The sequence below is a fragment of the Lampetra fluviatilis genome, chromosome 49 (assembly GCF_964198595.1).
Source record: "Lampetra fluviatilis chromosome 49, kcLamFluv1.1, whole genome shotgun sequence".
NCBI lineage: Eukaryota > Metazoa > Chordata > Hyperoartia > Petromyzontiformes > Petromyzontidae > Lampetra > Lampetra fluviatilis.
In genome coordinates, this window is record NC_136323.1 from 1464649 (window position 1) to 1481845 (window position 17197).

Consider the following 17197-nt stretch of genomic DNA (forward strand, 5'->3'; position numbering starts at 1 on the left):
TTATCTTTTTTCTCTCTCTCTGGCGACTTGTTTTCTCTGCCTGTGTCCTCTTTAGAATGTTCACACTTAAATTCTAACTTAGCAATCTTTGAAATACGTAATCAACCAGGCTATGCGTTAATTGTGTGTTGACCGACCCTCTGTGTTGTATTACATTACATTTCGATATTTTACTAGGTTATTTAATTTTAGTGTGTCCTTCTCCTGATTTTCAGGCTTGCGTGCCGTGCCATCGTACTTGCAGCACCACGTCTGTTGACCACTCATTGATATGCTAATTTTTTCTCTAACCCCCCTCCCTCTCTCTGCCTCCGCCCCCCCCTCTGTCTATTTAAGGCCACCCCACAGAGACGATCACCCCTCTCTGTTACCTGTGTTGCTCTCGCTATGTATCTTGGTGATATCTGTCTGCTAATATGTCTGTCTATAGTTTTCTGGTTAGATTTTATGTCGCTATTTCATTATACCTGATGATGATTGCTTGTGTTGCAATCGAAACGTCGTATTCTATTATTTAATTTAATTTATTATTTTATCTTTAGACGTGACTTAACCGAAAGAACCAAATAATAATATTCCATATTTATTTAATTTCTACGTGACTTTACCGAAAGAACCAAAGAGTAATTCCTGCAGTCACGAAAGCTTCAAATCAAGTTTGATCCTCTCTAATTACAACCATCGTGGCCACGACCGCCGAATGAACGACTCCGCCGAGGTCTCGCCCTCTGGCCACGTGACTTAACATAACAACGTAACAAACATCCAAGCTCCTGCACGCGAGCCGATGCCATCACTCCACCTCTCTTGGGTAACGTCCTCTTGGATGTGTTCCATCCCTTCTCGGCTGCCGCCACTCTGAACCATCCAGCCGCCGACAATTATGGCCCCTGACGCTTCGTGCCAAAGCCTCACCACTCACCTCCTTAAACAGTTTGAGCGATGTCACAAACCTGCGGTCGTTGTCAAATATCCACGTGTTCCTCTCTTTTTCTCTCTCTGTCTCACAGTGGGAAACCTTTCTACTTTACTTATGATGATGATAACAAAATTCCTACTTTCCAAAAAGTGCTCCACCCTAAACTATTTCAACTATGTTTTATATTTTACCAGAGAAGGCACATTGAGCTATGTAGCTCTTTTCATAAGCGAGTTGGCCACAAATGAAAGCTCAACAAAGTGGCTTCTCGTGTGGAAATTGATAGCAGCCAATTACTCTAAATGTGGAGGCAAAACCGGAAGACTAGGAGAAAAATCCACGTGACCACGGGGAGAACATGCAAACCCCAAATATAAGCAGACGTCAGAGTCGGGATTGAACCCGCGACCTCCTTTATACCAGGCGAGGCAGTTAACATCTCCTAGCCACCGTGATGATGATGAGACAGAGACACACACAAACTCCAAATATACATCAGGCGTCAGGGTCGGGATCGAACCCACAACCTCCTGTATACCAGGCGAGGCAGTTAACATTTCCTATCCTCCGTGGTGACACTCTGCACTCGTCCACCTCGTTAGTTCGTCCTGTTCACTCCGATCGCCTTCAACAGCTGCCCGAGGTTCCCACGCTCCGCTGTGCTATCCGGCTCTGTCCCTCTGGCAGACGGCTCCGATTGTTTCGCAAACGCGCTGTGCATCCACCTTCATTTCGCTCATATATTTTGTTTGTCATCCAGAGCCCAACTTTCCAATCTTCCATATTAAGTTATAATGTTACATATACTCTCCCCCGTCGTGGGAAAACATTGTATTTTCCACCACTGGCTCACATCCACGAAGCAGACATGAGTGTCGATCCAAATATCCCTTTGAAAAGCGAGACACTCTGGTGAGATTTGTGAGAGAGTGCACCTATGTATGTACAGGGTGCTAAAGATGTCTTGTGATCCCCCCATTTAATTGTCTAAAACGTAATTTTTTTAAGTGAGGTTTATTTAAGACAGAAATAAATATGCAAATGAAAACAAAGGTTTGGGGTCAATTAATAGGGGGTCCACGTGACATCTGGACTGCCCTCTACATTGAACTTCTTTCACGCACTGTACGTAGCCAACCATGCTAATCGGAGCCTCATTGGCCATTCTGATGAACCCCCTAAGTGAGATGCCACCAGTTGGAAGCCTTAAAACCAGGGATCCGACAACACTGTGGTGTAACGGTTAGCACACCGGACTTGCAATCCAGAGGAGACAGGTTCGATTCTCGGTTTTAACAACGGGTCAAGTTTCTCAAAGAACGCCCGCCTCTGCAAGCAATAGTTGGTCAATCTGCAGATCACAGGTCACGTGTGGTGGGGTAAAGTGTGGGGTAATGCCATCAACTTCTCAGACATTTAGCCCAGCGTGCAAGAGCGGGCAACAAAACACTCTGCAGAGGGCCTCTCTCTCGAGAGAGAGAGATCCCAGCAGTGGTTGTTTTTATTTTTGTTCCATCGTCCACCGCGCCTCCCGAACGCGTCCGTGGTGAGTTTGTCCGCGTCAGGACCCCGACTCACTTTCCGTCGGCCAGGTTGAGTCCCTTGAAGAGGGGGTAGCTCTCCGGGAGGGGGAGACCGTTGTGGTCCTCGTAGAGGAAGACGGGCGAGCGGCCCACCTCCACGCCGATCTGCTGGACGCCCTGCTCGTTGTAGACCGACAGGAGGAAGGCCTGCAGGCCCTTCTGGGCCCTCAGCGTGGCCAGGATTGAAAAGTCCTCGGGGAAGGGACCTGCGGCAAACAGAGAGGTGGCGCAGTGAGCAGGAGGAGAGGGATGATCTCTACGAACGAGATCGACCGCTCACCCTCTAACGTTTGAGTTCCTCCGGCAACCCTGGCACCTTGTCGCATGCGATGAAGAATCTCATTAGAATTGGCCGCACGTCGTAATCCGACACCCTCCTTAAAGCACCACCGATGTTGAGCACGTTTGTTGATACCGGACACCGACTGGTCGATACTGGCCACTGACTGAAACAGTCCCTGCGTGTAGGAGTGTGGATGTTTCTGCCACTTGTTGCAGGCCTGGCAATAGAGATGAGAACCACCCTCAATAGTAATTTGAACAGTCACTTCTGATCTTGCATTCTGAATTTCACACAGGTTGTGTCAGTAGCAGAGTGTCCACGTTATTTTACATTTCAACTACGTCTTTTCTCTGGAATTTCCAATTTCCTCAACAACAAAAAAGTTACGTGAAAGATAAAGGATAAAGGCGAAGCCATGCAGTTGCTCACTCACGCCGCTGCTTGCGCAAGCGCCTCGACTAGATGGGGCGCTGCGGTGGCGAGATGTTAACTACCTCGCCTGGTAAGCAGGAGGTTTGTGGGTTCGATCCCGACCCTGACGATGCCTGCTGTGTATTTGGAGTTTGCGGTGTCTCTCTCGCTGCGGTGGCGCGGATTTTTCTCCGGGTCCTCCGGTTTTTTTTTTCACATTTAGAATCAACATCACCACGCGTTTTGAATGTTTGGCCACTATAAATTTAAACTTGATAAGCCACTAAGTTGAGCTTTCATTTGTGGTCAAGTCACTTCTCAAAAAGAGCTATACAGCTCAGTGGGCCTCACCTGGCAAAATCAAAAAAGGTTAGAAATAGGAATCGGGATAGGTGAGGTGTTTTGACCTATTCTTCCACGCTGACGAGATGTTTTTGTCGAGTCACCATCCCTCAAAAGTTGTTTCCAACAATGTCATTGCGAATCGTCATCACAATCATCAGCCGTGATCGATCCACTGCCCCTGCCCAATTCCGCTCACTTCCATGAACAGTTTGCACGATGAATCACTGCACAATTCACGTTGCGTAGAACTGATATATATTAATCCAGACACGCTTCAGACGTTGTTTACAAAATAACCCAAACATTGGCCGTGGAAATTTTACATTTTGTCTTCTTCAGCCATCAAGAGCCTTTGCTTTGAGAAAAGTGTTTTCAATCAAACTGTCTTGCTGTGATTCCCACCCACCCCCCCAACTCCCCCCACATTGAGCAGGGTGCCACAGTGAACACGAGTGAATACGAGTTCTCTCTTCCTGAGACACGTGGGAATTATTTTAAATGTCACGTTAGGTTTATCATATATTTTTACACGTTTAAAAAAAATATGTATGGCCGTAATTTGAAGCCACACTTGTGCAATATCGTGAGAACCATTGCAGAGGAATGTGAAGTCGAGCTGCAGTGTCTCCCTGTGCAATTGAGCCCTCTCCGCAGCTCCCACGACCACGGTTGGCTATGTACGGTGCGAAAGAAGTTCAACATACATATAGGATGGGGCGGTCCTCTGAGCCCAGTGGTTGAAATTCCACATTCCCTTGTCAGGAGCCAGTCTCTCCACAGGACAACCACTGTTGACTCTCCACAAAGCGGTGGGGCACTACTTTATTGCCCCCCCCCCCCCGGAGTGATGGGGCTAAGTTGACCTCTGACCGAGGATTGAACTCTTGACCTTCCGACTACGAGTTTTACGATCTGCCCACACTCAGTTAGGCTGCGACAAATTCCGTACCCTCTCACATGGCACCGTGCGGCGACGCCGTTTATAAACCAGCACGAGGCCCGTCTCAGGATGGGAAAATGAATCTGGAATGGGAATTCGATGTTATCTCCCTCGCCTGGAATACAGGAGGTCGCGGGTTCGACCCTGACGCCTGTTTATCTGGAGTTTGCAGTGTCTCTCTCCCGGTGGTCGCGTGGATTTTTCTCCGAGTCCTTCGGTTTTTCCCCTCCACATTTAGAATCAACGTCACGTTGTTTTGCTGCTATAAATTGCCACACGACAAGCCACTTTGTTGAGCTATCATTTGTGGCCAGGTGCGCTTCTGAAAAATTGCTAAATAGCTCAGTGGGCTTTACCTGGTAAACGAAGAGCGTTTCAAATCGTCAAAATAACAATCGCTCTCAATGAGCCGCGGCCTTCCTCAAAGACGACGGAGACCGCGGCCTTCCTTCCACTCGGCTTTGTCCGTGATGTTCACTCAACACCTTGCTCCCCCCAGTGGCATCCCATTGCTTCAATTGCGAATGTCCCCCCTGGCCCACTCCCCCCATTGCCCCATGGTCTTCCCTCAGTCCGTGAGCTACCTCCCCCCCCCTTCTCTCTCCTCATATAAATCCCCCACGTCCCTACTCGTGCCCCCTTCGACTTGGCTGGGATATCAAATCCAACAACTCCCAGCCCTCCCACTTCGTACGGGTCCTGCCGCGCCCAATTTGAGTTGCTGCCCGCGGAGTTGCTGCTCCCTGCCAATGGCCATCGGCGGCCATTGTGCTGTGCTCACGCTGTGTCACAATGAGAACATTTGAGAGATAAAACGAAGAAGAAATGCGAATGTAGCTTAGTTTGCTGTCTTCCCCCGACCTCTTGTGGTACCTCGTAATAAAACACACGGCATTCAGTCTCGTGTGTTCTTATCACACGTCCAACAAATCTAACCCCGGCTTTGTCTCACTAGTATTTCTCAAACACTGTGTACATGCTATCCATAGACATGTTGTGATATGCGTAATAAACTCATTTAAACTTGATTTGGAGCTAATTTAGTTTAACACGTAGGCTTTCACTAAATATGTAAACTAATTTACTTTAACATGAGACGCCAGCAGATTGAAAGTCGACAGACTTGTCATCTCGCATCTTGTGTTGCAACGTTCCGACCTCGTGACCCCACTGGACATCTGCGAAACGGAGTTTTATAGCTCCGGGGGTTCCTCCTGCAGCACGAATAAATGTTCTGATTCTGAAACAGCGAACGTGAAGCGGCCAAGGCCATTTTCCTTTTTTTTATTTTTTATTGTTGTTGTTACTACTCGGATAAGTTGCCCAGAAAAGTCTCGCTGAGCCTCAAGACATTTTTTTTCGAGGAGGGCTGCTGCCAAGTTTTCTTAGCAGGGGGATTAACCCTACGACTCCTGTTTCACACGCTGTAGGCTTTCGCGACCAATATCATCCACAATATAGGTTATTTTGGGTTAGATCGCGTAAATATAAACGTGTCGTTAAACCCGCCATCATCCGACACAGCCAACTAGTAAGGTTTGTCACGAAAACAGAACGTGCCCATTCGTCATTAGTACAGCACTAGTGTATAGTGTAGTGTATAGTGTAGTGTATAATGTAGTGTATAGTGTAGTATACTAGTACAGCACACCGGTGTGTTGGAGAGCCACGCCACAACATGTTCAATCTGAGTACGACGTTTCGCCAGTACTTGCATCTAGCATCATCAGGCGGATCAATCTGGCTGTCCGCCTGTGTCGGGTAGTGGCAGGTTTAGCGACACATTTATTTGTACGCGATCCAACCCAACAAAAACCTACATCACCTACGACTCCTCGCGGCAATTCGTCTCGCTTTCACCGAGACCACATTTGTCAATGTTCATGTGTATGAGTGGACCCTTGCTCAAAGAAGATGAAGATCTCCCACCCCGTAGAGACTTGACCGACTGTTGGGGCAAGCGCTGTGAGCGAGCAGCACTGATGAAGGCCGGCACGGCGCACGACGGAGTGGGGTGCTGACGGGGACCACGCACACGTCACACCAGGTACTCATTTAAGGCTGAGTTGACCTTGAGGAGGCCCAGGACCGGATCAGATATTCGTCACCAATGTTGGTTGTGAGCGGGAATTGAACTATGGTGGTCGGGTTCTTAGCGCAATGCGCTAACCGCGTTGCCACTGCTCGTATTGCCATGTGTATTAAATACTTATAAACATTAATCTCTCGATTAATAATGTATATTCGATATCCGTTCATCGTTGCTCGTGGTATTTCGCCGTTCAACCCCTCGTAACAGTGCACCGTTATCCCTTGTTTAGGCTGAGTCCACTTAGAGGAGGCCCAGGCCAGGTCCATATACCACAGTGCCCATGCCGACGATGTATAAAATGGCTGAGAATCACGGGCTGTTATGATGAAGTATAAAGCAGAGAAAAACCTCCCCAGAACATGGCGAAGCACACACAAATTGAGTCAGCAGTTTGCAGTTTAAAATGTAACCCGCAGAGACGCGAGGGTTTCAGTGCAGTCTGGCGGCTATTGGTGCCGTCTCCTGTCTCCTTACACGAGTCTCACCGCCAGCGAATCTCCTGAGGGCTCAGAGCTGTCTGATAGCGGTGGGGCAGCCGCCACGGTGGTTAGAGGGCCGTCCATAAATGACGTCACGCGATTTTGGACGATTTTTGAACCCCCCCCCCCCCTCGTCACACGGCGTCACAAAAAGTCAGACCCTTCCCTCAAATATGACGTCACAAAGCTCTGCCCCCCCCCCCCCTCAAAATAAATAAAACATGCTTCAAATCGCTTTAAACTATTGTCATTGTAGTGCGTATTTATTGTGGCGCTGCACTCTGATGTTGGAGGAGAAAACATTTATTAAAACGTCTATTTAATAAAGTAGAACGTGTTGTCTATATGTATTCAAAGTTGCGCATTTTGATGTGACGTCACATTTCTCACCCCCCCCCCCCCTCGTCACACATCGTCACAAATGTCTGACCCCCCACCCCCCCCAGGTGCGTGACGTCATTTATGGACGGCCCCTTACCGAGCTGCGTACTAAACCTGGCTGACCCGAGTTGGATTCCTCGCCATGGCTCGCGTCACCGCTGGATTATAACCGCACCAGGACTGGGTCCCCCACTCCCCTTGTTCACCAACACTGCCTCGGCCAGCGTGGTGAAGTGTGGTCAAAACTCACGTCCGTAACGGTGACCCACAAGGCGTCATGGGGAATCCTTCACACGGCGGGTAAATGACACCCACCGGGTGTTTAATTATACACTGGTCAATAACAAAAACACTTTTTTTTCGGGCCTGAACTTTTGCGGCTGTTTTAGACTATCTTCTTGGTTCTTTCGGTAAAGTCACGTAGAAGGGAAGTATTAAAATAATAAAAATAAAACATAATTTTATTATAAAATAAAAAATGTTTCATTATGTTTTATTTTTATTCTTTTATTATTTCCCTTCTACGTGACTTTACCGAAAGAACCAAGAAGATGAATCCCTGCAGTCACGAAAGCTTTAAATCGAAAAGTGTTTTAGACTAATTTCAGGGTGCTGATTCCAAATCTGATCACACGAGGGACAGGGATGGTAATGCTGGTGATGATGTGAAATATTTTCCTCAACTATTTTCGTGTTATAGAATTATTGAAAGCTTGATCAGTTGCTCCACTTGCCACGGCAGGAGATCGAATCAAACCAGCGACCTCTGGATCGTTTTCTCAGGTGGGGCTATACCCAACCATATGAGCACTCTGTTGTGTAATATATTAGCATGATAACCACCCCTTGCCCTCTCCCCCTTGTAACACTCTCACGTGACCCTCACTACTTTCCCCCTATACGTGTGTTTTATCTTGTATTATTTCATTAATTAAGGTAGCCGCGTCGTGTTGGCTGCTCTGTCTGATGAGCATACGGTGCCGCGGTGGCGAGATGTTAACTACCTCGTCTGGTATACAGGAGGTCGTGGGTTCCATCCCGACCGTGACGCTTGCTGCTGTATATGTGTAGTGTGCGTGTCTCTCTCCCCGTGGTCGCGTGGATTTGTCTCCGGGTCCGTCGGGGTTTCCCTCCACATTTAGAATCAACGACACGCGTTTATAGTATTTGGCAGCGATAAATGTCCGCGTTATAAGCCACTTCGTTGAGCTATCATTTGTGATAATCAGGTCGCTTCTGAAAAAGAGCTACATAGCTCAGTGAGCCTTCCCTGGTAAAATAAAAAAAAATGTTTAGTTTATTGTGTGCGGATCATTACACAGCGGTGACATCTCAAGAGCCGAAATAAGTCAAATGTAAATGTCAAACTGATTTTTAAAAAATGCTGCAGTCATTGGTGACCAGGCTGATACCATCAACCCGCTCCACTTGAGAAGGCGGCTTCATGGAGCGTGGCGAAAAAACCCAAAGATTCAAACCAGCGGCGCCGACTCGGCGTTCTGACGTGACATGGGCTCACAGAGCCAGCCAGCCAGACAAACATAACACACACACATATTTACGCATATTATTTCAATCAAATTAAAGTGTTGTAATTTCCTCAAACTCAGCAGCAGCAACGGCAGCGGCGGCGGCGGCAGCAAAACAAAATGGTAGTCTCGCTTCAAAGAGGGAGAAAAATGTGCTTCGAGTGGCTCGGTTGATCGGAGCCTTTGATGTGCTCATAAATAACGGAGCGTGCACGGTCAGCAGCTGCCAGTAATTGGGAGTTTCACGAGCCACACCTCGTACGCGAGAAGACACCATGGACGCGCCGGCGTGCATTTGGAAGTGGTGTGTTGTTGTTGTTGTGTGTGGCCTCAAACGCCAGCAGCGATCGAGGAGATCACGGTGCTTTCTTGCGGCAACGGCGCCTACTGCTCGTCTCCACTGCCCCGTTGCTGGCCTGACAGCCACGCCGACGGGATACTCCACGTCACCGTTTTGGGGTTTAGATCGCGTTATTTATAAATGTGTCGTAACCCTCCACCACCCGACACGGCCAATCAGTAAAAAAGTGTCACGTTGACAAAAGACAAATAGTTCACTGCCCGATGATGCTGGATGCAATTACCAGCGAAACGTCGTACTACTCAAATTGTAAATGTTGTGGTTTCACGCTTCAACACACCGGTGGGCTAAAGCAGTGAACTATTTGTCTTTTGTCAACGTGACACTTTTTTTTACTGATTGGCCGTGTCGGGTGGTGGAGGATTACGACACATTTATAAATAACGCGATCTAAACCCAAAAACGGTGATTATGAATAATATTGGTCGCGAAAGCCTACGTGTTAAACTGATACTCCACGTGTCTGTGGCCAGAGCCATTCTTTCCACGGTATTTGGACAACGTTGACTTTCCACAGTGCGGTGCTTACTTGATGAACCCGGGAAAGAGAGAGGTGATGGTTTGTGGTCCACTCCCCATGTGTGACGAACTCACATACTCCTGCTGCAGCCACATCTGCGTTGCAGCTGCCATGCACAACCTCGTTTGGTGGGGGTGGTGCGATGCATCGATTCATCTATTCTGAAGCTAAACGGAGTAGTGTGCCCAGGTGCATGTGTAAAAACAGATGCTTCTCAATGCGTAAACGCCGTATGTAATGGGTGCATGGGGACACTGCCCAAGGACTGCAGACCGGCAAGTTCAATATGTACGAGAGGGGAATTGTGACGTCTGTTCGCGACAATAAGCCCGACTCGACGGGAGGCAACAGAGTGGCTCACGAGTAAGCGGAGCTCGCAAGCTGTGAACTCGGTCACCTCACTTTGATTCCCGGCCGCGGCCAACATTCGTGGCAGGTGAGACCCAAAAACCGCTGCTGCGCCCATTCTTCGCCAACCTGAGCTGAGCAGAGTGGTGAAGGATGGCTGAACAAACCCCCCTGCCATGGCCGTAGAGGTCGCAACCGGGTACCCGATACCCGTACCCTACCCGATACCCGGCCGGGTACGGGTAGGGTACGGGTACGGCCGGGTACGGGTACCCGTTTGCGACCCTGGTGCGGCCGGGTACAGGTACGGGTAGACCGTGAGTCACTGGTGAGTAACTGTTTGTCACTCATTTCCCAACGTCTTGTCTCTTCTCACAATTCAAGTTCCTAGAATCAACCCACCCGCGCCTGCAACATGGCTTCATCCCAGAGGTCGCAATCAGGTACCCGATACCCGTTTGCGACCCTGGTGCGGCCGGGTACGGGTAAGGCATCAAAACCCGTTTGCGACCTCTGCATTGCCGACAAGGCGTGGGCAGGTCTTCGTCCGGCACTGGAGTAATATAAGACTGTAAGTTATTATTAAAATTATTATTACAAATGAAACATTCGTCCGCGTGTGGTTTTCTTTGGTGATGTTTTAGACGGATTGCAGGTTGTAATCTGAGTACATGCCTCAATCGGAGCGGTGATACTGATTTAATGGTTTGATAGCCTTTGATAGTCTCACTGCAATAGCATCAATCATGTGCAGCATTGGAATGAATGAGTGCAGTGTCTGTAATCAAGTTACTCAGGGCAGTGATTGATTCGTGATCCTATATGGGTCGAGAACTCCATTCTCTTAGTCAGATTACTGTTGCTTCGTACCCGTTGATTACTTTTACACTTCACTTAATTTCAAATATGAATTGATATATTCTTGGTTCTTTCGGTAAAGTCACGTAGAAGGGAAATAATACAATAATAAAAATAAAACAATAAAATTCTCACGACGTGTCGATTGCAACACAAGCAATCATCATCAGGTGTGAAAACCAAAATTCGTGAGAATTTTATTGTTAATTTTATTTTATTATTTCCCTTCTACGTAACTTTACCGACAGAACCAAGAATATGAATCCCTGCAATCACGAAAGCTTTAAATCGAAATTTTAATCAAAATGAATTGATGTGTTCAGTTTTTATTTTCTTCGTGCGTGTGCACCACTGCCAATGCAGTATCGTCAAGTGATTGGTTTCATGTTGACAGACTGCTGGGGCAAGTTCTGCCCGTGAGCACCTATTAAGGTAAGCACTGTGCACATGGGGATAGGTAGATAGCCACCTTTGTCTGCCCGGTACTGATTTTTACACACTGCACCAGACACTCATTTAAGGCTGAGTCGACCCAGAGGAGGCTCAGGACTGGTTTAGGTCATTGTCACCGGTGTTAGCAGTGAGCGGGAATCCAACTCGGGCAACTGGGTTCGTAGCGCAGCGTGCTAACTGCTACACTACCGTTCAACACGCACACCCACACTGCCTCTCAGACTCTCCCCAAAGTCTCTCTGCCATGCATCTAAAAATGCAACATGTGGCAGTGCATACTGCGCGTCTCTGTGTATAGCGGCTGAGTTTATTGCTCAGATCTACACGGATTTACAGTTTGCATGGCACGGCGTTAACGCACGTTTATAGGCAAGCGGCGCAAATGGCTCTTTTACATTCCTCTACGTGAAAACACCGGGGCGTATTTTTTCACATTCGAGACAAATAAATGAATTTCAAATGTGCGCGCATATGGCGAGGCAGCTCTGTGTGTGGGTGTGCGCGTGCGGTTTGACATCGAGCTCTGTCTCCCTGCTCAAGTGAGCGCTGCACGGTGCTAAACCCTGTGCTGGTGGCTCTGAGCCAATGGTGGAAATTCCACATTCTCACATTCCCATAGCGCGCAGCCGCCTCTCTGCACAGGGCAACAACCACTGTTGAGTTCGTACAAAGTGGTGCATAGTTTTATCCACCCCCGATGATGATGATGATGAAGTTGATGATGATGTGAACTGGTCCTGGGTCCCTAATTCCCATCAGCAACTCACGCTGACCAACGTGGTGAAGTATGGTCAAGCAACCCTCAGGAACTGATTGTAGTGGTGAGGCCTTCATACAACAGTGAATCTATAAATCCCTGTAAATTGAGGAATGAATAATGATGAATGATAATGATGTTACTGCTGGTGCTGATGAAAATGATGATGATGTTGCTGCTTCTGATTGGCTGAATCAAACACTGCAGAGCATTTACATTCCACATTTACATGGCGGGGCCAAGGTCATCCTTAATGAACATCACTACCACCTCGTGCAGGCTCGCTGGGTGGACCCCGTTTAAACAAAAGGCATCGCGATGATGACAATGATAATATTGACGATGGCGTGGCGATGATTCAACACGTAGATTGCGCAGATTATTGTGTGTGTTTAGTTGGTTGTCCTTCCTCCCGCACCTCCGATTATCACGGTTGGCTACGTACGGTGCGAAAGAAGTTCAGCATACACACGTTATCACGGTTCATAAATGATTTGTTGGGATAAGCCACGTGTAGTTATCTGACCAAATCTGTGTGGTCGGATGTTGTAGAGTTTCTAATGACAGGCAATCATCAACAATTCTATTATAAAAATTATTATCCTAATAAAATGCGAATTGAACACATCAATGCATCACAAAGTGGATTATATAAATAACCTTCACACAAAGTGCAGTCCCCAATGATTATTATTTGTATTATCTGCCCGACCTCTCTACGTGCTGTGAAGAAGGGTCGTTGCTCGCAACGTCGCCTATGCGAAGGGGTTCACCCTCTCCCACACTGTGGGCCGCACGGTAAACCACTCTCGTCCGGCGCTCCTTCAGCGGCGGCGGAGGAGGGGGAGGAGCGAAACGACACCGACTCTCTCCTCCAGCCCTCTCGCCGTGGCTGGCAGCACACCTCGACATTGGCACTTAGATCCTGAACATGCTGTCGTCATACGCACGAATACAATAGGCTACGAAGCAGGGCAATTGCCACGGTGTTACTGATGTCTGTGTTGATGTGTGTTGTCGTTGTTGTTGTTGCATTAAATCAATGTGATTACTGTACTATATTGCTGTCGAAACGGGGTTTTTTTCTGAGCAGCCTGAAATGGCTTCATTTTAAAAAAAGTATTCTCAAAACGTGTTGACTCCTTTCACAGTAGTCGCTAAATCTGACCCATTCATTAGCAGGCGCCCGATTACTGCTGTGAAAAGTCAATTTTGATGGGCGGATGTTACATAAACATTCAGAAAGCCAAAACAATTTATTCTGTAATCCATCACAGATTAAGATGTACTTGTGTGCGCGAGCATGCGTGTGCTAGTGGGGAGCGGTAGTTTAGCGGTTAGCGTGCTGCGCTACGACCCTGGCTACCCGGGTTCGATTCCCGCTCACGGGCAATACCAGTGACGATTATTTGACCGGTTCTGGTCCTCCCCTAGGTCGACTCAGCCTCAAATGAGTATCTGGTGAGGTGCGTAAAAACATCGCCACTAGGGAGACAAAGGCGCCCGGCGTGCGGCTGGCCACCCACCCCCTCGTTTGCCGTTCTTGCATTTGTAATAAAAGACTTGACCACGATCTCTGGCTCAGTGTCCTTTATTCGGTCCGTACTGCGTTCCCACACGGCTGTCTCTCTTATTCTCTCTGTGCTGGTTCCGATGTCACTCCAGTCCACATCAGCAGCCCCGCTGCTGTTCTTGTCGCTCTTGCAGCCCCACAGCAGCTCCGCTGCTGTACTCTCACACAGCTCCCTTGGCTGTTCCTGCTGCAGCTCTGACAGCCTCGTGCTGTCTCGCCTTCTCGTCGCTCCTGCGACTCTTGGCAGCCACCCCGCTGCTCCTCACACACAGCCTTACTGCCTATCTCTATCTGCAGCTTTACACCTCCCAGTAGCTCCCTACTGTTCCCAGGGTTGGCTCCCGCTTCTCACGGTGCCCCCTCGGCTCGTACGCCCGCGTGGCCCCACACCTTTCCATTCACACCCCGACTGCCTTCTCCTTCCGGTTTACCCGCTTAAGGACCCCCTACCTTTCACCCACGTCACCTGGCTCCGCCTCCTCGTGACGTCACATCCGGAAGGTCGCTTTCGCCCGCATTACACCACCCTCCCCCATAGAAAAAACCCAGCCGACCTCGGCTGAACAACACCAAAGCGTAATGCGGTGAACCGACCTTCCCCCTTAAAGGACACTAAGCATGCAATATAACAACAAGAACAACACACAAGTAACATCGACGAACGTACGAAAGCATGCGATAAATACGACGGCAAGAACAAGAACAATAACAACATACAATCAACGAAACGTAAGCGATTTGGAACGAGTGCGGGTCGCCGGCCCGTCCCGGACGGTCGGCGGCCCACTTGTAGAACGGGGACGCGATGGAACACGAGAAATGACAGGGGGTAATTCCCCTGCTGCGATTGGAAGTCCACCGACATCTCGTGTCCCTGACGAATCAGTCTTGGTCGTATTCCGCGAATGCGCCTGCAGCGGGGTCGGAAGGGTCGCCGGGCTTGAAGGTCCCGCAGCCCTGGCAGGCGCCCTCCGAACAGGCCCACTCCTCCCCCGCGGTGTCACGGTCGGCCTGTCTGGAACAGGTACGAAAGGCGCTCCAGCAAGATCAATGAACGCAGGCGGGGAAGAGTCAGAGTCAGCAGCAACAGACCCCGGCAAGGCAACATTGGGAGATGACGCATCACGTAGGGGAGCAACATATGGTTTCAACCGCGACGTATGAACAAACCAACGGCGAGAACCAAACTGAACGCGCGCCGACTGTGGATTGGGAACCTCAATGAGGCGCACAGGACCATGCCAAGGTTTGTGCAATTTAGGAGAGGTCCCCGGCCGCACCTGCGGGCAATGGAGCCAGGCCAGGTCTCCCACCTTCCAGGGGCACTCCCCCTCAGACCGCCGAGCATACCGCTCGTTCCGGGCCTGGGCTTTGGCCGTAGCCACGCGGGCGTTTTCCCGCGCCTCCGTAACCCGGCGAACCGTGTCCTGAATGTATTCAGGGAGTGGTTTACGAGGTCCCTTCACCCCAGTACCCAATTGCACATCCACCGGAGGCACGTTTTCCCGACCATACATAAGGTAAAACGGCGAATACCCTGTAGCCGCATGGGGCGTCATCCTGTACGCCGAAAGCACTCCGGGGATGTGCAGATCCCAATCCGATTGCTGTTCACTCACAGTATGGCAAAGCATGGCAGACAATGTCCTGTTCAGCCGCTCAACCATACCATCCGTCTGCGGATGGTATGGAGATGTCCGTATCTTCTTAGTCCCAAGGCCTGCGCACACTTCAGCCAATAATTTAGAAGAGAAATTTCGGCCCTGGTCCGTGAGGAGTCTCTCCGGCGCCCCCTTGTCCATAATGTACCCAAACAAAAAGGCGTCGGTGATGGCCGCGGCCGACTGATCGGGCAACGGCCAGGCCATCGGCCAACGGGAGAGATACTCAACCCCTACCAGCAAATATTTATTTCCCCTCGCCGATGGTGGGAAGGGTCCCAATATGTCCAGTGCCACCAATTCATTGACTCGAGACACCTGAATCGACTGGAGAGGCGGCACGTAAGGATGTTTAGGCGGCTTACGCCGGGCGCATTCAGGGCACGCGCGCACGTGCCCTACGACATCTGTCGCCATGCCGTGCCAAAAATAATGACGTTGTAACGTCAACAAGGTCTTCTGCACCCCTAAATGCAATAGTGTGTCACAATGGAGAGTTCTAATCAACTCAAATCGCAAGGACGTTGGTACCACCACACGCCAGCTTTCCTGGAACCTTTCTTGCCACATAAGCAGACCATCTCGGAGAGCGGTTCGCGGCCCCACAGCCGAACTCGGACTCCCATTGTCCCTCATAGACCGCTTCCGCATGGACAACAACGACTCGTCCATCATCTGTTCCCGAATCCAGACAGACCGCGGCAGATTCAAAACCCCATCAGTCGGTCCCGGTTCCATCGGAGTATCCGACTTCCCGACGGCCAACGTAAGCGGCTGAGGGGGGTTCAGAATCGGCGAACACCTATGCGTCCCCGACGCACATTTACAAGGGTCGCGCCCTGGTAATCTGGAAAGTGCGTCAGCGTTCGCATGGCGCACTCCCTTCCGATGTTGAATTTGGAAGGAAAATTCCTGCAGCGTGTCCAACCAACGTGCCCACTGTCCCGATGGCTGGTCCATTTTAAGTGCATATTGCAAGGCCGCATGATCCGTACGCACAATAAAAGAACGACCGTAAAGGTACGGTCGAAATTGCCGTAGGAAAAAAACAACCGCCAAAAGTTCTCTACGAGTGACACAGTAGCGTGTTTCCGCAGGCGACAAGACTCGGCTACCATACGCCACGACGCGCTCTACGCCCCCTTTAGACTGTGATAATACCGCCCCAATACCTGTGTCACTCGCGTCCGTATCAAGAATGAAAGGGCGATCAAAATCGGGATAATCCAATGTCGGGGCCGTAGCCAATAGATCACGCAGACTCCGAAAGGCCGCCTCTTCCGGCTCTCCCCAAACAAATTTCCGTCCTTTACCCGTAAGGAGATGCAAGGGCCTCGCAATCGTCGCAAACCCCGGCACAAATCTTCGGTAATACGAGGCAAATCCCAAAAAGCGCCGAACATCCCCCACAGAGGCCGGAGTCGGCCAATCCCGGACACACGCCGTCTTTTCCGGATCCGTGGACACCCCCTCTGCACTCACAATGTGCCCCAAATAACGGACGGACCGTTGCAGTAGGTGGCATTTCTTTGGTTTGAATTTCAAATTGGCAGAGCGCATCCTCGTGAACACTGTCTCCAGCCGCGTTAAATGTTCCTCAAATGTGCGGCTGAACACAATAATATCGTCCAAATATATAAGACACGTCTCCCACTGCAACCCCGTCAAAACGAGCTCCATCAATCTTTGAAATGTAGCAGGGGC

At 49.6% G+C, this 17197-nt stretch overlaps 1 protein-coding gene across 2 annotated transcripts in view; it reads right to left on the bottom strand.

Annotated features, from left to right (window-relative positions):
• Positions 1-17197, bottom strand: part of LOC144948416 (uncharacterized) — a 266228-nt gene that overhangs the window by 208374 nt on the left and 40657 nt on the right. For both annotated transcript variants that reach the window (XM_078877862.1, XM_078877863.1), the window contains exon 3: positions 2498-2708. In XM_078877862.1, the coding sequence (XP_078733988.1) occupies positions 2498-2708 (211 nt within the window). The remainder of the gene's footprint in view (positions 1-2497; positions 2709-17197) is intronic.